At 39.8% G+C, this 23,394-nt stretch overlaps 1 protein-coding gene across 1 annotated transcript; it reads left to right on the top strand.

Moving 5' to 3' along the window:
• Positions 1–216: 216 nt before the first annotated feature.
• vps11 (VPS11 core subunit of CORVET and HOPS complexes) lies at positions 217–22,296 on the top strand. Its single transcript, XM_084373330.1, has 16 exons — positions 217–368; positions 2,547–2,703; positions 2,788–2,923; positions 3,016–3,179; positions 5,229–5,476; positions 9,734–9,935; positions 10,055–10,206; positions 10,473–10,659; positions 10,911–11,054; positions 14,804–15,001; positions 15,153–15,314; positions 15,472–15,605; positions 17,986–18,188; positions 20,104–20,275; positions 20,518–20,740; positions 21,726–22,296. The coding sequence occupies exons 1-16, from the start codon at positions 232–234 to the stop codon at positions 21,888–21,890; spliced, it is 2,784 nt and encodes a 927-aa protein (XP_084229456.1). The 5' UTR covers positions 217–231; the 3' UTR covers positions 21,891–22,296.
• The last annotated feature ends 1,098 nt before the right edge of the window (positions 22,297–23,394 follow it).

Below are 23,394 nucleotides of genomic sequence, written 5' to 3'. Positions count from 1 at the left end.
ATTTCTACTGTGTGCTGTGTGTCTCTACTGTGTTTTTGTGTATTTCTCCTGTGTGTTTCTACTGTGTGTTTCTTTTGTGTATTTCTGCTATGTGCTGCGTATTTCTACTGTGTATTTCTACTGTTTTTTTTGTTTCCCTCAGTGATTCACAGATGAACTGTTGTATTGGACTCATGATGATATGATGTTTTGCATGTCAGATCTTCCACGATGAGAGTATAGTTGACTCTGATGACGAGGACATGCCAGAGCGTCAGAGGACGACAGGAGGGCAACCAGCAGTGTCCGAGTGAGGCAGAGGCCTTGGACGTGGATGTGGGAGTGCGACAGGTCAAGGAGCAGTTGTTCAAAGGATTGCACATGAGCAGGTCAGCATCTAAAGTAGAACATTACTGGTGCTTTTTTTCCTGATAAACACCACCTACAACTATTTGTGTTTGTACAGTATATTGACCAGGCATGTAACTTGGACACACAAGTGCCCTAATCAGAATCACATTTTTTGCCAAGCAGTTTTCCTCCATTTGAATTTGTGTTTTGGTGCATAACAATAAACACAGTAAGTAGAAAAATGTTAAGAAAGATAAAGGGCTGGTACTTCAAAACAATGTTATATAAACTGGGACATCTGTACAGTTTTGTCCAGGAATGTCTAAAGTATTGACCATTGAAAGTGTATGTGTGTGTGTGTGTGTGTGTGTGTGTGTGTATATATATATATATATATATACGTGTGTGTGTGTGTGTGTGTGTGTGTGTACCCACAGTTGAAGCCGGTTTGTTCACGTGACTTTTGTGTCACATGACAACGCCCTGTTGTAGTTGCAGTGCTAACGCTAACAAAATGGCAGCGTTCTTACAGTGGAGAAAATTTGTCTTCTTTGATAAAGACACGGTGAAGGATCCGGTGGATACTGGGAAAAACTTCGCTCTTCCAAGCGGAATATCGGCTTGTGACTCTGGTCGAGGTCATATTGTTCTGGGAGATATCCTTTAACAGCACTATGCTAATTAGCTAGCTGAGCTAATGTTATTCCAGGTTACTGACAGCTAATGCTAGCCCCGACTCAGCAAATGTGAAAGCAAACCTGATGTAATTCGGTACCTGTAATAACTTTACCTTAACAGTTAATCGAAACAACAAGTTGAAGACTGAACGGTAGCTTCGGGCTATGTTTCGGTTTCTGATATTGGACATAGCGTCACTCCAAGCTGTTAAAACAATCTATCAATTAAGTGTGGACTGAGAGTAATTACTTGACGTTTCACTTTGTGTGTGGTTGGGAGGTACTTTCCATTTTCTGAATCTATACACTGAACAGTAAAATAGTAAGCTAAGGGGTGACTATTGATACTCAAAAGTCCGCTAAGCTGCCTCCATTGTAACGCTAAATTGGCAAACTTTCCAACTCCAGGCAGGCGATCGAACCGCGTGATCCAGGTTAAAGGTGGACCTTTTATTGAAATGATAATTCTGCTTTTGGGGTCGTCTGTGTGTTGAGTTTTCCAGTAACCAGTCTATGTCCGAGGTTTAGGTGTGGCAGTATTATTACGTGATAAGCAAGCATACACTAGGTGAATTACCTACTAAGTGTATGGAGCGTATGAACAAGAAAGTAATTAACATGGAGATTTATGTTAGAGTGAATATACAAGTTACAGTTTATTCACAGACGGACTTAATTAAAGGAACAGTTCACCCAGAAGTGAAAATTCAGTCATTATATACTCAACCCTGTGGAAAATCAAGTGAGGTTTCATTGTCCACAAAACATTTCTGGAGATTCACAGCAAAACGGCGTTGTAGCATTCTCCAAAACAACTGAAGTAGCTGTGGAATTTTTTAAAAATGTAAAACAAACCTAAACATAGAATGGCTCCATACAGCTCGTCCAGCATAATCCAAGTGTTTGAGAGCCCCTAGATCCCAAATTGATTTGAAAAGACAATATTTACACCCTCAACATCACTTCGTATGTGGTGCACGCTAATGCTTTTAGTTTATAGGCTACAGTGAAGATTTTGGGTTAAAAAAGGGTGTTAATAACATCTTTTTAAATCTATTTGGTATCTCGCGGCTCCTGGAGACTTTGATTACACAGGACAAGCTGTGTAGAGCCATTTTATATATATATAAAAAAAAAATTCTGTTGTGTTTTATGTTTTAAAACAAGTCCCCAGCTGCTTCAGTTGTTAATGAGAATGCTTGGAGCCCTGTTTTGCTGTCAAGCACCAGAAATGTTTTGTGGACTATGAAACTTTATCCTACTCTCCATCAGCCTAGGGGTGAGTTGACAATTCAGACATTTTTGGGTGAACATGCATGCACAGCTTTTGTATATTTAGAGCACATAAAACACCGCTAAAGACCTTTATACAACTCTACCTTACAGAAATACTATTATATAATTGATGAGAATGGTTAGAATTGAATTATGATTCCCATATCTAAAACTACTATAGGAATAACCACTCTAGAACTGGCATACATGCCCTGCCTACTCCTTCTCTTACAACAACTGTATATAGTTGTTCTTAACTTCCAGAATGTTACATATGGATGGCAGGATCTGGCTTTTGACACGCTCCCTGCAGTTGACATCTTTTCAGGCTTACAAGTTGCGCGTAACACACCTCTACCAGCTGAAGCAGCACAGCATCCTTGTGTCAGTGGGGCAGGATGAACACGGAATAAACCCTCTAGTAAGTGTGCAGCGCCTCTGAAAAGACCAAACAATCACAATTGTGTAAGAGATTTTTAATGGACCATAACTACACTCTTTTCAGGTAAAGGTCTGGAACCTCGACAAAAGAGACAGTGGAAATCCTCTCTGCACTAGGATTTTCCCCGCCATTCCTGGCAACAAACCGACTGAAGTGTCTTGCCTCTGTGTACATGAAAACCTCAACTTCATGGCCATAGGTAAGACGCAAAGAAAGGGCTTATTTTTTGCCCATTAGTTTACATAGAGTTTTCTCTTCCCTGTTTATAATAGATGCTGTGTTTCTTGACAGGCTTCACAGATGGCAGTGTGGTTTTGACAAAAGGTGACATCACCAGAGATCGTCACAGTAAAACTCTGACTTTGCATGAGGGAACCAGCCCAGTCACTGGCCTCGCTTTCCGCCAAGTGGCAAAGGTCACACATCTGTTTGTTGCCACTCTGGAGAAAGTCCATGTAAGTCTGGTCACTCCCAGAATATTCGGGTATGTGCAGAACATAAACCCTCTTAACTGCTGGAGCCTTACTTTCAGCTTAACCGTCATTTGTTAGTTCATCCAGCAAGTTTTAAAGAGAACCTAATGACAGCATTTTCTCAGCCTGTAGATGACCATACTGTATAGTATTGGAGCTGAAGTTAGGAGGTTTTTTTATGCCTCTGCACCAGCAACAGCCATGTCCAGAGGCACTTATCTACATCCCGTTCTCATAAATGCAGTATCGCAGGAATGTCTAATGCAGGGGTCTCAAACTCAAATGAGCTCGGGGCCACAGCTGGTATTGTTATCTCGTAGGAGGGCCACTTCAGCGTTCTGGTACTACAAGAAAGCGCAATATTTCTGAACATTTTGTGTTATTTCTGTCATTAACAGAATAATACTAAAATGCAATCACCATTATGTATACTTTTACGGAGGTCACTGTTGAAACCCCAAGTACAGCTTCAAGATGAGCATCAGTCAGCCTGGAACTGTACTTGTGTTTATTAAAGTTCATAGATGAGAACAGTTTCTCACACAGATATGTGCTTCCAAAAAGGCACATTATCCAACTCAACACTTTGGACAGCTCTGGGGAGGATAGAGGGAGTTCTCTCAGAAATTGTCCAGTCATGTCTGCTTTTCCTTGCGCCTCTCTGAATTTAGTCTTTAGCTCACAAATTCAGCAGCTTTTCCATCACCTCGTGTTGTTGTTGTTGTTAATAACCCTGATGAAAATGGCTAGCTGTACATTTCTGGTCTGGCCTGTGCTTTCATCATGGGGCACAGAGTACGCAGTAAAACTTCTGGCATTGTCACGTAACTGTTCATAAATGTCACTTGATAACAAGTTAATCTGCTCTGCCACTGTGTTTGCCGATGGAGAGATACTGTTAAACAAGTTCTTCTTTTTTGGACATAGAATATCAGTGATTGCAACATGCAATCCTTCTGAAACGGCCCTTCGGTAAATGGCTTTCCCACTTTGGCAATTAATTCACCCACCACATAACTTTGGTTTTTATAGCCAAACAAGTACAACTCCGAGCCGTCTTTCTTCTCATCAGAAACTGCATGGACATGTGCGGGCACCTGTGCAGCTTGCCTTTACATATTTACTTCACGTTAAATACATTTTTTAAAATACAGTTGTTTTCTTTTTTTATTTCAATTGCATATGAAGGGGCAGTTTGAGGGCAAACTCACACTAGGCAATCCATACCGTGCCCAAGCACATTTGACCCTCAGTTGACTTGTGTGAGCGCTCTGTACCGTGCTCAAGCATGGTACACTCTCTTGGCCCTGGCACGGTTGGAAGAGGTGTGCTTAGGCACGGTACGGTTGTTCATGCACGAGCACAAGCACAGGTGCGCAACGTGGACATGAAGTATAATCATGCGTATTACGCTGCCTTGCATAATCAAGAAATCCAGGAATGTGAGAGGGCAGTCTGGGACCAAAACCACACTAAATAAGCTACAAAAAAGTCAGTAAAGTTAGTCATGTTCTCTGTGATGTTCTCCATTGTACCACGACCTCGCTACAATGTTATGACGTATGTACAATAGGTAACTGGGCTCAGACCCGTTTGCGGCTGGAGCAGTGTGAGTACAGGCCAGCGGGGGACGTGGGAGGAGGGCCAATCGTACAAAGCAACTGGGCCAAGTGTGACTGCACCCCAAATTGGTGTTGAACAACTCAAAAAATAATCATGTTAAAAAAATAATTCTGTGGGCTGGATTACAATATATTTTTGACATCAGGTTGCGGGCCAGATGGATACCTGGCCTGCAACCTGTAGGGAAATGGCCCGGGGGCTGGGAGTTTGAGACCCTTGGTCTAGTGGGAAGTTTTTGAATTCTGCGTCAAGTCACAAAATGCATTCCTTTTTGTGAAATTACTTAGTCTGATCTGCATTTATTAATTCTAGTAAGATATATTATGTGGTAATTGTAGTCTATGACTCTGTTTTAGAGGCTGCCGTTTTGTACTCCTACTCACTGCCCTCTTGTCTCCCCTTGCTCAGTGCTACACGCTGTCCATCAAGGAGTATCCTAAAGTAGAGTTGGATACACACGGATGTGCACTGTGCTGCTCCTCCTTGGCAGATCCCTCCCAGGATTCCCAATTCATTGTAGCTGGTGATGAATGCGTGTACCTGTACCAACCTGATGAACGTGGTCCTTGCTTTGCCTTCGAAGGACACAAGCTGTTGGCCCACTGGCACCGTGGATATCTGTTTTTACTCATCAGGGACGCCAAGTCACCCAACAAGTAAGGACAACCATTGGGCTATCCAATTAATCGATGTATTATCGAGATTGCAATATGGTCAAGTGCAATATAAAAATTGAGAAGATGCAATTTTTAGAAAAAGATGAACTGTTTGACAAACAGCATTACAAAGCAGTACTGTAGTGCTGCGGAGATGTCGTGGCTTAAAAGCTTGTTCTCCAAATGTAAGAAAACATGTTTGTTTGTGCTAATGAAAATTGTTATGCAAAATGATCATCCCCACTAACTGCAAATCATATTTCAATATCTTTCAACATAATTTCAGTACGACTTTTTTAGCATTTTGTGCAGGCCCAAGACAGCATTGAATAAATGAAAAGAGCTCATCATTGGATAAAATAGTGGTGGAGTGAGTTTATTGACAAAATTGAAGCTGTGTTTGTGTCACTTTATATGCTCACATGGTAATATCTTCAGTTAATGGCAAAATATGTACAGATACACATACCATAGTTCAAGGGGGATATTTAGTAAGGATTCGAGTGCTTCTGTAGGTGCTTAACCATCAAAATAAGTTATCTAACCTATTTACCTATTACTACAGGGTTCTTACGGTCATGAAAAACCTGGAAAAGTCATGGAATTTTAAAATGCAATTTCCAGGCCCTGGAAAAGTTATGGAAAATAATATTTTTTCAGAAGTTTTGGAAAAGTCATGGAAATATATTTAAAGTTTCAGCAATTACTCCAAACAAAATCGATGTGTCGTAATAAAATGTAAATTGCCACGGACCGTCATGATATTTTGGTGCTGTGTAAAGTTTATTCAATCTGGCTCAGTCTGTGTTACTGGGCATGCAGCATGCAAAGCGTGTAGGAACTGCAGGCCCACCCACTAGCCTGGAGTTGCTTCTGCTAGCAAACGGACAATGCCGACAAAATGCCAGGGAAGTGCAGCTTCAATAATACATGGCTTTTTAAGGATAAATACCAATTATGGCTGGCAAAAGACACTGACCCATGACGTACTGATTACTGGGTAATGACTTAGCACTGGCACTCCTACCCCAATGCACTATTTCTCTCTGTTTATCTCTGACAGAAAATGTGATGGCATTTTTATCTCTTGAGACATTGACAAAAAACCGTTGGAATTAAAATATGAGAAAATGTATCTAAGTGTGCCTGTCTGGCGTGTTTTTGTTTAGAGAGGCACCATACATTTCAAATGTAAACCTAATTTTACTTAGTGTTACGATAATTAGTTTTTGGTGGTCCCATTGAGATAAAATAATTTCTTTTGGTCATGGAAATTCAGTAAAAGGTTTTGGTTACATGTCAATCGTATCAGAGCTTATTTAGTGTCATTTAATGCTAATCAAATCAACTGCAGCTTGGCTCATTTACATCCATAATCTTAATTAATGATTGCAAAATTGAAAATTTGCGGTGATGCAAGATTCCAGCAAAGGTAATTTGCAGCAGTTTCGGTAAAACATACCCTGGCTGTTAGTGGCATGGCACACTGTGCATTGCAGTGTTGTTAAACGCTGTCTTTGGTCTGAACGCTGCAAAGTGGGGCCAGCCATATAAACGCCAAAGACTGTCCGTGAGTTTTACATAGTGGCCAAACCATGTAATTACAACATCAGATGACGCACAAGGGCCCAATAAGACTTTTTCCCGTAAGCTTACATTGTAAAAGAAGCAGCTGTAAAAATGTTGGATGACATTTTTTTTAGCACTACAACCCCCGTGAAATGACTCTTTTCACTGCCATAACATTTGGAAAGTCCAGAATGATTAAATAATTTTTTCCTCAAATTAGCCAGCTCAGCTGATGGTCGCTATTGCATACGCTACATGGGCCCCACCGTGTGGAAGATCCATTGATACATCCCATTTCACCTAAAATGCATCCATGTTTCCCTCACTTGCATCTATTCCTTGTGTCTTAGGCTAATTCACTCCAAATCTGCCGTTGCGGCAAAAATGCAGGTCTTCATTCATTTGAATGAGGGTAGTGCGTTTGGCTGCTGTGGAGCTTTCCGCAGGGGGCCTGGGGAAAAAAAGGCAGCCAGCTGTGGTGAAAAAGTTGAAATAGACTAAACTTTTGGAGAAACGCAGCCCGGCGTCATGTTGCAGTGGACAGTCTCCAGCAATTGGACTAGCAGCATGAATGACTAAAACCACAGTGGAGTTTAACATAATGTGTCATGTGTGTTAACTCTTTAGCATTGTGCACCATTTTGAAATACTTTTTTTTTTTTCCATCTGTGGATGCTGTCGATCACTGTAGGTCCAGCATGCTTAACCTACACTGTCAGAGGCATGACCTGCAGATCAGAACATAGCTGCTATTTAGCATGGCTTAATGCTGCAGAGGGAACACAATGGATGTTTCTTTGTGTATAGCCTTATGTTTCACTAGGCTTGATCTTGTGCCCCATTTTAAAAAACACACCATAATGATCTGCCTCGCATCCTGGTTGTTTACTGTTATTGTTGATGTGGACAAACTATCACTAGTAGCTAGACCAGCATGCTAGTAGCATAACATCATAGCAGCTTCTCCTAAAATCGTATTGCTAAAACACATAATGCCAATGGCGGAAATACTGTCATCATCATTGGAGAAGGAAGCAGATGTTTTGGATTTAGAGCAGCAGACTTTGAGACCATCACGGCCCACCCACCAACCCAACCGTTTGGACCACCCCAGGGAAGAATAGAGTCAGAATAAGAGCCATGCTAATCCAGTTTGGTTTAAGGCTGCTAGTGGCTAATGGTCACAGGAAAAGGAAATGGACACAATCGGACTCAGGCTGGCAAAACAACGGGGAATCAGGGACTGTTGTGCCCACAGAGACCTGTCTCCACCACAGAGGGATGAGGCAAGGTTGGCTTACAACAATGATTGGTGCAAAAAGTTGGTGGACAGTGTTTTTCTGGATGTTGAACTTAAGTTTAGGGGTCAACTGATATGGCTTTTTCGGCGCCAATACCAATTATTAGAAATCAAGGAGACTGAAAACCTATATTATATTGTATTATATTATATTATATTATACTATTTATTCAATATTTGCATCTGTGTTCCTTGATATTCTGATTGTGAAATCATCATTTAATAGCCCAGAATGTAATTATGGTGTCTTTTGAACACTGTAAACAATTTTTGAGCTAAATGTTTCAGGGAAAATTGAATGATGTAACATACCAAACCTGATGCTCAGGAATGATCAGCCTCAGATGTTCAAAACCATGACAAGAAAAATGTTTCTAATGAATGAAGAATGTTTATGGTCCTTTGGTACAATCAGGCTGGAACATTAAACTCAGTAGTGAATCAGAAAATAAACAAAATGTAAAACTCATTTGTCCTCGCTCATTGCTCCTCAGGGTCACTCCTTGCTCTTTGGAGCACAAATAAGAGCTTTGGGACAGCCTGCAAGATGGAGGACAAGAAGGACTAATGGTTCAAGTGAGCAATTAAGAGCGAATAAATAAGGGAGAAAGGGATGTACCCCAGGTTATTTTATACCAAGGAAGTGGAGCGTTTTCAGGCCTCATTCGCTACTGAGCAACTTTCATTGGAATGAATGGGGCTCCACCTCCGAAGCTGTATCCCTTGTTCGATCCATGGCTCTGCTTTACAGCGCCTCAATGCCGAGGAGGAATTGTGATGAATTGTAAACCCATGTCCGTTCATGAACATAATTTATCACTATTATACAATCCTTGTGAAGAAAGAAGTAAATAATTTGGTCAAAGTCAAACATATTGTAATAAAGAAAAGGTTCAATATCCTGTAAATAATTTGATTCTGCTGGCAAAATATTGTTTACTCAAGTTTTTATGATCCGCTCATGTGATTCAAGTATTTACAATGAATTGGCTGGCTTTTTAAAATCCTTGAGACATGTTTTCTTTTACTTCTTAATGTATTGGCTTGTATCTGTATTTGTGGCAGTCATGTTCTCTGTTGTATTGCAATGACTAATGTCACATTTTGCAAATGCCTGTTACTGATATCTTACTGATACCTTTACATTGGGGACACTGCATCGAGCAGAAAATGCGCTGTGCATCACATTCTGGCCTGTAAACACAAGTGCTAATGTGCTTTAAAGTTTTACCCCATTGAGAGCAGTGCAGCAGGTATGGCTGTGCCAGTATTTTATTTCTCAAAATCAAGTGTGTTTATCCAGGTTTAGTCCAAGTAATTAATAGCAGCTTACCAAAGTCTCAGTGAAAAACTAATGTCCTGACTGTTGGTGTTACTTTTCTAATCAGGACAGAGTTTGGCAGCAGGGAGAGCTTTCCATCAGACAAACAGCTTCTGACCATATATGATCTGGACAACAAGTTCATCGCCTACAGTGCCGCTTTTGATGATGTCATTGATGTGGTGGCAGAGTGGGGCTCCTTCTACATCCTGACCAGAGATGGGAAAATGTTTGTTCTTCAGGAGAAAGACACACAGACCAAACTGGAAGTGAGTCCATAGGCTAACTGCCTTTAACTGCTGATTAATAACTTTATTAAAGATCAGTTCACTGACTATTATTACTGTGGATCAGGGTCGTCACCTCCTTGTTTTTTTTTTTTGTTTAGATGCTGTTTAAGAAGAACCTGTTTGTGATGGCGATAAACCTGGCTAAGAGCCAGCACTTGGACAGTGACGGACTGTCTGAGATCTTCAGACAGTACGGTGATCACCTTTACCTGAAGGGAGATCATGATGGCGCCATCCAGCAGTACATTCGGTAATGACATCACTTTAAACATTCAAAACATTTGCCTTATATTGTATATATGCGTTATATACAGTAATAGACTGTATTATATTTGCCATATAGTCATGTTGTTGTCTTTGATTGGAGTGTTATACTGTGAGTGTTTTACTTACTTTAATCCCATGTAGAAATGTTAAAGATATGCCAGAGAAAAGCGAGCTTTGATAGACTTGACTGCTGATCGGTCTCTCCATTAATAACAACTACTCCAAAAATATGACTATATTTTCCCACAGCACCATTGGGAAACTGGAGCCATCGTACGTCATCAGGAAATTCCTGGACGCTCAGAGGATCCACAACCTAACAGCATATCTGCAAGCCCTGCACAGGCAATCGCTGGCCAATGCAGACCATACCACACTGCTGCTCAACTGTTACACCAAGCTGAAGGACAGCTCCAAGCTGGAAGAGTTCATTAAGGTGAGTGATGGGTAAAAGTAAGTGCTGATGGATTTTAGTGTTAATTGCAAATAAAATAGTGAAGGGGATCCTACTGTAAAAATACGAAATTATTTATTTATTTTACCATGACGGTAGGGAAACAATTAAGTGGTGAAAGAAAGATAAGTCTCAGGAACAGTACAACAGATAATTTAAAGACTAAGTTTCATTATGAACAGTTCACCAATGGCTGCCATATTCTAACACCACTCTCCCCCTGCACTGAACAGAGCAGTGAAAGTGAAGTCCACTTTGATGTTGAGATCGCCATCAAGGTTCTTCGACAGGCCGGCTACCACAGCCATGCTGTTTTTTTGGCTGAGAAACACATGCACCATGAATGGTACCTAAAAATCCAGCTGGAAGACCTCAAGGTAAAAGCTGATGTACAGACCCGTGTTAGATGTACTGTATCTAGATCACCATTAGAGGAAGATCTGGTCAAAATCAGATCCTAGGGCTGTTGAGAACCTGTTTGACTGTCCTTGAATAATCTGTTAACTATCTTGACAGGCTGAAAGATGTTACTGGTGCTCTAGGTGTGCACTTGTTATTCTCCCATACTCTAAAGAATGCACCCACTAGGGTTATAAACAAATACAAATACAGTATTTTCCTATGAACAGATAATGCGCTCTGAATCGTTACAAATACAGTCGCATCCAACTTTGTGCTGTAAAATAGTTTCTTCCCCCCGTCACAGTATGCCCCCAAATGTCACACCACATAACTCAACCCAAAACTAAACACACAAACGTCATATCTGATATCTATTGGGGACAAACTTTCATAAATCTGTTTAAAATCATGGAGCAAAGGGGCAACTTATTACACTTCTGTTGTCTCATAATCATCAGGTTATTGTTGTTGGTACAGTTTGAACAGGAACAGCTAGTAGACCAAGCAGCAGGACTTTCCATGATGCAGGTTCACCAAAATGTCGGCTGTAGGTCAAAACATACAGATGCAGATAGCTCAAAGTTTAATATTCAGACATTCAGTGAGTATCATCCTAAAAACCTTTTTAAGCAGTTTTCGCCAGATTTGTTGTGCAGGGCAATGCAAATGTATTTTTATTGCACCTTTCAATGACAAGACAATTCAAATGCTTTACATAAAACATAAAAGCATTAACCTCCTGAGACTGGAGCTCTTGTCTTGTATGCATCTTTAATTTCCTTTTTGGAATTAGTAGGGTAAATGTAAGCATCATCCTTAAACCGGAAAGTATGATGTCCTCATATGTGGACAATGGCTTTATTTTACTGTAAAACATAATAAAGTCTTAAGAATGAGAATAAAAAATGTCCTTTTTGTGTATCGGAACAGTTCGTAACATCTATTGGCCTGTCTGAAATGCTGCAAAAACAGATGCGTTTACATTGCAATGCATAGGAATACATCGCTTTTCAAAGTTACCTGTGTGTAACAGTATAAACAAATATAAAACTGCTCATTGTCATTTATAATTTTGATCACTTAGTTGTTCCACATCAGCATCACCATCACAAATCTCTCACCTCTGAGTTTTGTCCTACTGATGCATTCAGCTATCTTTCTGCTCTTGACAGAGAAAAATACAATATAAATAAATCACTTGGCAATAAAGAAATACAAATCAATATTTGTACTTCATGCAAAAACAATTTATACTCTTGTAAACTGTTGATTTCTTCACAAATCTACCCAAGCTGTTATCTTTCTTTTACTTTCACTTTATGTGAACGATAATAAGATCCCAATGACCTTTAATGAGCACTTTCTATTCAGATCCATCCTAGCCTGCTAATTAATTATCCCATTTTTATCCCACATAAAGTAGTTTCAACCAAAGGTTAAGCAGAATTAAGTATAAGGTGCAGAATACCCAAAATGTAATGTCCCCATGTAAGGACACAGGGTTTCAGGGGGGGGGTTAAGACAGCCATTAAAGAAAAACAATGCAATATAAAAGACAATATAAACAGACATGCATATAAATGATTTCCAAGGATTAATACAGAGTAAAATGGAAAATAAAAATACGCTTAAATAGAATTAGACAGATTAAACAGTAGAATAAAAGTCCTATATAGTTACATTGCAGTGATAGATATGAATAAGTCCCAGAAATGATTTCATGTAATGCAGTGGCAAACAAAAGACTCTTCAGACCAGATTTAAAATAACTGATAGTTGGAGCAGATCTGAAGTTTGTTTCAGAAATGTGTTGCATAAAAACTTGATGCTGCTTCTCCAAGTGTAATTTTGACTGTGGAGACTGAAGAAGGTGGGAGGTGGCAGATCTGAAATGTATTTTGGCCCTATGCCTGTTTTATTAACCAACAGTAGAATTATAAAGTCAATTCTCTAACATGGGTAGAATGGGGGGGGAGAGATGAGGGGGAGATAGGCATCCAAGAGCCACAGTTCTGATTCCAACCCTGGGCTGCAGTAGCGAGGACATAGCCTCTGTACATGGGGCATGTGCTCTACCAACTGAGCTACTGGGGCGCCTCATGCCTGGTTACTTTTACATAAAAGTCATGGCAATAGCCTTACTAGGTAGGACATGACAACATGTTTGTAACACGGCACAAGTATGATTGATGCCAGAATCACGTGAGAACAATGTTAGAGTAACGTAAAGGTTGCTGCAACAAAAGGTAAAACATGCGCACATAGAGTGTGTCTGGTATCATCTTCTAATATCAATGTAATAAATGTAATAAAAATCAGTTTAATAAACTATGAAACACTGTGAAAGTCAATTTTAAGTTGCTGAGGAGCCTCATTCTTTTCTGATCAGATCAGTCGATAAGACTGACCTCATGGTGTGACTGAGACAAAAGAGATTAAAGCAACAGTTCATCCAAAAATGAAAATACTGTCATTATCTTCTCACTCCCATGCTAGTGGAAAGTCATGTGAAGTTTCGTGCTCCACAAAACGTTTCTGGAGCTTCAGGACAAAATAGTGTTGCAGAATTTTCCTAAACAACTGAAGTAGTTGGGGACTTTTACTTAAAACGTAAAAAACAACCAAAGAACTGCACACAGCTTGTCCAGTGTAATCCAAGTAATTGGATACCCCAACTCATCATCATTTACACTGTTGTTCCAGTTTTTAAGACAACAATAGGTGAGAAAGGACCCATGTTCATGGGGTCTTGACTTTCCAAAGATTTATCCTGATTCCAAGAATCAGACATATCCATATGGACTCATCTCGAGGAGAATTGGCCAAGAACACAGTATTTGCAGTTTTTATACAGAAAAACTCTGCAAAAACTTGAATCTTGCAAACCTAAACAATATTGTGTAGTTGTTTATCTGTACTGGACATTTCCTTTGCTGTTCCCAGGAACAAACAAAAAGGGATTTATAATACAGAAATGTCGACTTTCTGAAAAGTATGTTCATTTATGCACTCAGTACTTGGTCCTTGGCTCCTTTTGCATGAATAATAGTAGTTAATAGTTCACTTTATGTGTGATGAATGTAGAATATATGAAAGTTTCACTTTTTGAATTAGATTAAGAAAAAAAAAAAACTTTTCCATGATATCAAAATGTTTTGACATACACCTATACATTTTCTTTACAAGTGTATGTAAACTTTTGATCTCAACTGTAGGTCAACTGGGTGGCTGAATAATTGAATATCCAGCAAAACGCTTCATATACCCTGTAAGAAAACGGGATGAAAGGAGAGTCCAAACATGGTACCCTGTCATTAAGTGCTTGTGCACTATTGGATATTGTAAAACAGGCAGACAGACGGTATTTGCTCTCTAATAATGGTAAATAACGCCGTTCATGTGAAAAATAAATTGGTAGGTTTACTGTAAGAAGTGGTCATTAGTTAGGCTTTGACAGCAGTTTTAAAATCGATCCCTGATGCAGCCTCTTGGAGAACAGACAAAAGTCTTTGTCCACTGCTGTTTGTACACACAAAGATGTTGATATACATATGCATTTTGTTTGTCAGATTTATAGAGTAGCACATACGCATGGTTCCATTTGATACATTTCAGTCACTGTGGATCGAGGCACACATGTACAAGCATCATTACCACTTCCACGGTTAGCCATTTATGAATTATGTCTGAAATGAGTTTCACCTTGTTTCTCTCCAAAACCCAGAACTATCAGGAAGGGCTGCGTTACATTGGACGTCTGCCTTTCGAACAAGCTGAGAGCAACATGAAACGTTACGGCAAGACACTGATGCACCATGTTCCTGAAGGTACCACACTTCTCCTGAAGGGCTTGTGCACCAACTACCTACCCAGCAGAGACACTGCTGAAAAAGAGAGCCTGGATAGGGGTCAGATCAATAAGGTCAGTCTTCAGAACATTTCATCTTGTTTCTGTGAAAGACTAACTAATTTTCACATGATGGTGTGATAGGCTTTTGATCCTAAAATTACCAGAATAATCAGATTTATAAGATTTCCTTATAAATGACTGTCCATATTTGTTTTGGTTTAAGGCCAACTCTGAGGAATTCATCCCAATTTTTGCCAACAACCCACGGGAGCTGAAAGCCTTCTTGGAACACATGATTGAGGTGGACTCTCATTCTCCTCAAGGTGTATATGACACACTACTGGAGCTCCGGCTGCAAGATTGGGCACATGAACAGGACCCTGAGGTCAGTCACACACAGACTAGCTATGACTCTTTACAGAGTAAATATATAAAATGGTTTGCAGTAGACAAAGGTTGCTGTGCGATTTTGTCACAAACTTTTATTTAACAAGGGAAAAATAATTTATCTTTTTTTTTTCTCTAATTCCTATGTTTGGCAGAGAAAAAAGGTCCTGCAGGGCGAGGCTGTGTCGCTGTTGCGGAGTGACAACACTGTGTTTGATAAGGCCCTGGTCCTATGCCAGATGCACAACTTCAAAGAAGGCATTCTCTACCTTTATGAGAAGGGCAAACTGTAAGTGTGGGAGACAAAGAACAGTGTCTGAATATGTATGAAGACAGTTGATGCGATAAAAAAGCACTTTCAGGGTTCCCATGCGTCCTGGAAAACCTGGAAAATAGTAGGCAAACTTTCCATTCATGGAAAACAGAGAAAAAGCAAAATGTCCTGGAAAATCTTGTGTTGTCCTAGAAATGTATTTAAACTGTTTTTCCAATATTCTATCAGAGCTCCCCAAAACGGATGACATGTCATCTGAAAGGGCTAAATTAAGGATCATATTAACGTTCAAATGGTAACGTTTGTTTATGGACAAGAGTACTTTGAGTAGGCTGCATGCGTGCTAGCTTGTTTTGCCTGCAAAGGTTTAAGGTTTGATATTCAACTCTGGCTAGGAGCAATGGCATTGTTCAGAGAGTTTGATGTTGATGAATGGGACGCCGGGGTTAAAATTATGAATGGCAGTATATGCATGTCAAATACTGGCATAGTACTAGCTAATGCTACTTTTTCACTTTGCTAGTATTGTCTCTTCAAATATAATGCTGCACTGTTACGGTAAATGGAACGTAGCATGGTATGAAATGTTTAACTTTTGTAGCGGCGTCTCATAGTTGGTGGGTGGGTGCCTCATTAAAGAGTCCACCTAATATAATTAGTAAAGGGGTTGAAGTATGTTTTGTTAAACTGATCAGTCAGTTGCAGTTCATACTCTAAGCAAACTCGACACAAACTTCAGAGTCGAAGTTACGTTTTTTAACCATCATATAGTGAAATACAGTTTTACCATCTTTGTTATTTTTATATTATTGATTTCCTAAATCTCGATGCTGAGCAGCACGGAAAAGACAAGACAGATGTGCTCTGGGTTTCACTCAAGTGCAACACAGTTTGACACGGAACGACTGATTTAAAAATCGATGCTCTTGCCTTGATTGAGTGGAATCCTGTAGGTTATGACTCTGGGCATTTTCAGTGGTGTCATGAGATTGTGATGTTTATTGTAAGTTCAGCGATGCTCTTCACTGATCGGAGCCGCCTGTCTGTCATAGTAGCTAGATCGTCACTGAAAATGTCTCGGAAAAGTCCTTGAAAATCATCTCATTAAAAGAGTGGGAACCCTGTCATTAGTCTGTTGATTGTTAATGATATTGATTGATCATGATGATAGATGATTAATATGCATTCACACTGGTGCAAACTTTAATGGTGATAAATAGGTAACAGATGATGAATGATATAGGTTTGTTTAATTAAGACTAAGTCTTTAATCAAATGAATGTCTTTATTGGACCATTAAAAATGTTCAGGTGAATCCATCAACTCATTTATAGTTTCATACACAATGGTCTGGGTAAATACTACTCTAATTGGCTACAGGATGTTAAATTAAATCCTGATATGTGGACACCTCAGGAGCGAAACTGTTCACTATTTGAAATCGGTGTGCTTTGATTCAGCCTGTATCTAAAATGGGAGGTATTAGCATCAGCTGGCTGCAGACACCTCATCATTAGAAATAAATTACAACACTGACTGTGGTCCTTCAGTGCATCATCCTCTGAACACCACAGGATGGCGCCTCTAACACACAGCTGCAGGAAGTCGCATAAGAAGTAGAGGGACCCTGATCACAAGTAATCATCTCACATCCTGTTCACTATTCAACTCATGACTTCAGGCTGCCGCCGACAGTAAACATGGACTATCATTTGCTCTTGAAAATATTGATATTGATTTTATGACAATGACATGGCTGGGAAGCTAGACTTAATTTTAAACATACTTGCACATACTCTTTGTCAATTATATTCAGAGTTATTTACTTTGATTCTTTTCATCATAATATTAGCTATGTGGCTAAAGGCCGAGTCAAAGGGTTCTATGAGCAGAGCTGAATAGTTTATCTTGTGTTGCTAAGTCGTATCTAAAGTTACAGTGGAGTCGTGAAAAACCACAAGAACCTTATGGGATTATAATGATTGTTCCAGCTGTTAGTCAAACAACCAGTTGTTGCCAGGGAAACGGAGTTATGGCAAATAAAAACTTTATATTTTGATCACAAAATGCATGAAAATATAAAGTAATAGTCTTTTTTTTTTTTTTTCTGGCAAGTGACCATGGTTGAAGCGGGATAATGCCCTGCGAGGTGTCCATAATCAGGAATTAATGTCATAACTGATAACTTCATTTGATATTGTCCCTTACATTTTTACTATAAAGGCTTGTGGTGCCCAAGTCAACTCATAAATGTATGTGTGACAGAGAAATATATGAAATAGTTTGGTTTTTCAGTTCCTCTAGCCGTTGAGCTACAAAATTTGATCCAACATACGTAAAGTTTGAATAACATCACTGTGGATTCAAATTTGACATGATTTGTGTTTGTGGGCAGGTACCAACAGATAATGCACTACCACATGCAGAATGAGGAATACGGGAAAGTGATAGAGGCCTGCAAGCGCTATGGGGACCAAGAGGGTTGTCTTTGGGAGCAGGCACTGGGATACTTTGCCAGAAAAGAAGAGGACTGCAAGGCCTACATCAGTGAGGTCCTACATCACATTGACCAAAACAACCTCATGCCTCCATTACTTGGTGAGCTATTTAATACTTAATGCATGCTTGTTTGGATTTTAAGCAAAAATATTAGCAGTTCATCTGGGAAGCTGTAATGTTGCCTTCTCAGCAATAAACACAAATTCAACCAATCTGTTTGAATTCTGCACAAACATCTCCACAAATTTGACCAATTGCACTGCGAGTTTGAGGAATACAAAAACATTGAGTCATTCATGGACTTCCATGGAAATTCCTTGGTTCTGGTTGTTAAGATGCAGACATGACAGGCATGTCTCACATTCACCAAATATTAAAGACTTTTCAAAGCCATTCCCTGATGTTCTGCATAATGGAATAGCTAGGGTAAACTGTTTTGCACTGCAACATTGTTGAGGAACAAGTGGATGTGATAAAGAGAATAGTTTATGAATAAAACTCTTTTAAACATTGTATGAAAGTTTTATTTAAAATACCAAGTATGATGTTTAATGAAATCAGAGATAGACAGTATGTGTGTGTGATTAAAAACAAACAAACAAAAATCATAACTATTGTTGCAATTCTCAATTTCATTTTAAAAAACAGCTACAAACATACCAGCATTAAATTTTTATTTTTTTTTAAAAAGCTGCCTCTAAAGGACCTATAAATTCCAGCCACCAGCTTCAAACGAATGGGCAGCAGTATTTCCCCCTTTCTCAAAATTTAGGTCAAACCCTTTTTGCCATTTATGTTATATATTTAATTTGTTTCCATGCAAATTCATTATTGCACACTGTTCAATTTGTAAAGACCAAAATAACTACTACGATGTATATATTTATTTACCCATATATTCAACATTTCTCAGTTGTATTCTTTTGTTACACAATAAGTGCTAAATAGAACTTGGAGGAATACAGTGATATAAAATTCTGAGATCAGCTCATTCTAATGTAACAAATACAGATCTGTGTTGGCAGGTATACTAAATAACTCCTGTAACCCACATTTGTTTAGCTGGCACAAAAGCCTTTCCAGCAGGTTGGAATGTTTCATTTCAGTTATTGTCAACACAAACAGCCTTTCATGTTTTGCCATTTATTACAAAGTTAACAACATTTACAAAAATATCAGTGCAATAGTGAAGACTAACATACTTTAGAGAGGAAGGAATTCCCTTTGTGTCTGGTGCATTATAAATGCAAGCCAATTACTGCAACAGTCAAGAACATAAATATAGAGCACAGAAAAATTACAATAAGAATAAAAGGAAATGCTATAACAAATACTATAGCTAGTGTGTATGTTTTAGACTCACAAAGCTATACAGTTGTGTGCAAACCTCTTCATCATAGAATGTGCAAAAGTTCACAGTATAGGAAATATATCTCATGGGATGATGGTCAAAGATGTCAGCAGATGTAATGTATGAGACATCCACTGGAGAGACAGACATCCACTGAGACCACCTGCAGTTGAGAATAAAGGGCAGGGTGGTAATTCATCACTGGGGGTGGCTGGACTGGAATTCTGCTCCTAAAAAGACAAAGGTGTGGCAGGGCAGTTACTTTAGTTTAGACACATTGTTTTTATTAGAACATGTCAGGACTGTGTTTATTATATAGTGTGAACAGTGATAAGATGAGGCTCAGACATATACAGTGTGAAAACTGCAGTGTTCTGAATGTTTTTTGTAAAGCCCCCTCTACATGTAGGATATGATTAATAGGATCTATATATATTTTATTTTATTTTTTATAATTTATATTACAGATGGGATGTATTCATTATTTCACTCAGATGATGTCAGTACTCATAATACATACATCACAGTGCCAAGAAGGGACAGTTTGAGAGGCTAGAAAAGGGTTTAGTGACTCACGTTTAGAACTCTTAGCATCAGTAGGATAATTATTGAAAGGAACCACAGCATTAAATCCATGATTTTTCTTTTTACAATCTGCCATAGTGGTGCAGACACTGGCACACAACTCGACAGCCACTCTGTCCGTCATCAAGGACTACCTCATCAACAAGCTGCAGAGGGAGAGCCAGCAGATTGAGGATGATGAACGCAAAATCCGCCAGTACCGTGAAGAAACTGCCAACCTTCGCTCTGAGATCCAGGAGCTCAAAACGAGGTGAGTTGTATGAAAGGGGGATTTTCCATGAAATTTACTTAACCACCAGGTTTATTAGGTTCTCACTGCAATTCTGTCATCCTAATTTTTGATGTAATGTTGCTTCTGTCAGTTATAGGCACTGCAGCCCATTGGACGAGGGCTAGCAAACAATTTGAGCTGATGTGACCTGCAGAAGTCAATTATGAATAAAATTGCTTTTTTGTATGAGTTTAAATCTTTAGCCCAATATTTCCACACAGTGCCAAGATATTCCAGAAGACCAAGTGTAACATGTGCAACAGCCCCCTGGAGTTGCCATCTGTTCATTTCCTGTGCAGCCACTCCTTCCACCAACACTGCTTTGAAAGCTACGCTGAGAGTGAGGCTGAGTGCCCAACTTGCACTCCAGAGAACCGCAAAGTCATGGACATGCTGCGTGCACAGGACCAGAAACGGGACCTGCATGACCACTTCAACAGACAGGTAACAGTACTTAAGCTTTAATGAGAAGGAAACAATAGAAGTTATGTATATGTATCAGCGATAGCCATGTCATCGATACCAATAACACAATAGTTTGATAAAATGTTCAGTAGTTTCATGTGTATGCATTAAATGCAAAGCACATACACACACAACGAATACACCCTGTCATATCCCTTCATAATGGAGCGTGCTACTAGCGACACGTGAGCAGCATTTAACAGACAAATCCCACCTGTGCCCTGGCTCATTTAATATATACCGCCTGTAAAACTGTTAACTTACACAGTAGCTTTGGTAATGTCTGCTTTTCTTGCGGTCTAACAAGGCAGTTTATGAGCTGTAGTTTCACTGGTAAACACACCTAGCTCTTTGGCCTCTGCCCCAGTATTCTGCTACTCCTCTTTGGGGTCACTCATCCTCTAGAGCTGCTCTTCGCTGCAGGACTGTCTCTGGGCTCATTAGGGAGAGTGGACAGGCCAGCTGTCTGCAGGGCCCTGTCACTACTCTGCCACCTGGCCTGTTTGCTCTACCTCAGAGCCCAGAGACACTGTACTTGCAACAGCCAAATTGGTTGCTGTGATTATCAGGGCAACTATGACTCACTTATATAAGCCAGCCAGTAGTAGAGCTGATACCCCAGAAGCTCCACTACTGGCTGGCTTATATAATATAAGCCCTTCAGAAATCTGCTGATGGAGCGTAAATTGTGAATAAAGAAGGACAGGATAGCTAGCTGGTGGTATTTTTATTTACTTGCATAATTTATTTGTGAGGGCCTGTGTTGAATCATTCAATTTTTTTCATGCATCATGATTTTTCATCATCTGTTTTAATCCAATCGATAGTCTACTTTACGTACCTCCATGGGCGTAATTAGCTCATACTGTTTTCTTTTACCAGTTGTCTGCTGTGCATGTCACATCCTTAACTCCACAGGTATGTTGGTAAATGCAAGTTCTTGTGTCTTTTCTATGGATTTCAGTTACGCAGCTCGAATGATGGCTTCTCTGTCGTGGCTGACTATTTTGGTCGAGGAGTGTTTAACAAACTGACTCTGGTCACCGACCTGCCTGGGAGCAAAACTGTTGGAAGTCTAGAAGTTAACCTGCAGCGAGACCTTCTAATCCACACCAAGAGAAACTGCTAGAAGCCTCATCTTGCGATTATGGTCTGAATTCTACCTGAGCAGAAACTTTGTGATCAGCTTCACATCAAACCTGGCTCTCAAACACATGCTTTGTTGCAGGGGGTGCCACTTTATACAACAGCAAATGCAACTTCATGCTTTTAGCAACTGTGATGGACCTATTTGTGTTCCTATTCGAAGACACAATTCAGTGGGAACTCTTTAAATGCACTTAAGCTTAACACATACAATACTTTGTACTAAAACCTTGCTGAATTACACCTTGGAGAATTTTGCTTTAGTGTGTTTGCTTGTACTCTTGATGCGAACTTGCACATATAGTTAAACTGTCTGTCATTAATCAAAGTATTTGATGTCTGTCACTCCACCTTGAGGATTGAAATTATTAATAAAGTCATTAAGTGCATTTTCTTGATGTAGATTTGTCTGTGGACTTGATGGGGTTTGCCTTTGTGTCTTCTGTCAGTGGGGCCCTTTAAAAATAAACTTAACTTTTCATATGATGACATCATATATTGCATTACTATATGATTATCATATCAAATCATACAGCATTACATGGTGTCTATTTGTAAAATATAACACTCAGTATATGCACTTTAGCAGTGTTATTTACACAGGTGCAATACACCAATCAGCCACTACATTAAAACCACTGACATGTGAAGTGAATAATGATAATGTTGTTACAATGCAATGTTCTGCTGGGAAATCTTGGGTCCTGACATTCATGTGGATGCCACCTGACACCAGCACTCACCCAAACATTGTCGCAGACCAAGCACACAACAGCACTCCACAATGGCAGTGACACCCTGAGTTGGACAGTGCGCCCTGCCACACCATAAAAAATGCTCAGGAATGTGCTCTAGTCTCCAAATTTGCCAAATGCCAATCCGATTGAGCATCTGTGGGTCGTCCCAAAATAAGCCTGATCCATGGAGACCCCATTGTGGATCAGACTTGGTTCTGACCTGTCGGCATGGAAACAGGACCTCTGGGGTTGTCCTGTGGTGTCTGGTACCACAGGACAACCCTGGCAGATCATTGTGCCCTTTGGGGTGTGAGGTGGGGCATTCATGCGACTTGTTGCACCACTTCCTACTGATTCTTGATTGGACTGGAATCTGAGGAAATTGGAGTCAGGGTTGACGTCTTCAGCTCTATGTCACATTCCTCTGGTCATCCCTGAGCAGTTTTTGCAGTGAGGCAGGACCTGGGGAGTGCCGTTGCAAATGAGGGATGTACTTCGTCTGCGACAATGTTTGGCTGGGTGGTGCATGTCAAGTGGCAACCACATGAATGCCAGGACCCAAGGTTTCTGGGCAGAATGTTGCATTGTAACAAGCTGACTAATGTTATTCACTTGAAGTGTCCGTAGTTTCAAGGTTGTGGCTGACTGCTGTGTATCCTCAGAACACAAACGCCTTCGTGTTCAGAACCCTATTCACATTTTCACTGTAATACTAATATTAATATGACTTCTTGAAAGGAGACACGGACT

This window comes from Pagrus pagrus (genome assembly GCF_965226575.1).
Source record: "Pagrus pagrus genome assembly, chromosome: 14".
Classification (NCBI taxonomy): Eukaryota; Metazoa; Chordata; class Actinopteri; order Spariformes; family Sparidae; genus Pagrus; species Pagrus pagrus.
This window is presented reverse-complemented; position numbering and strand designations above follow the sequence as displayed.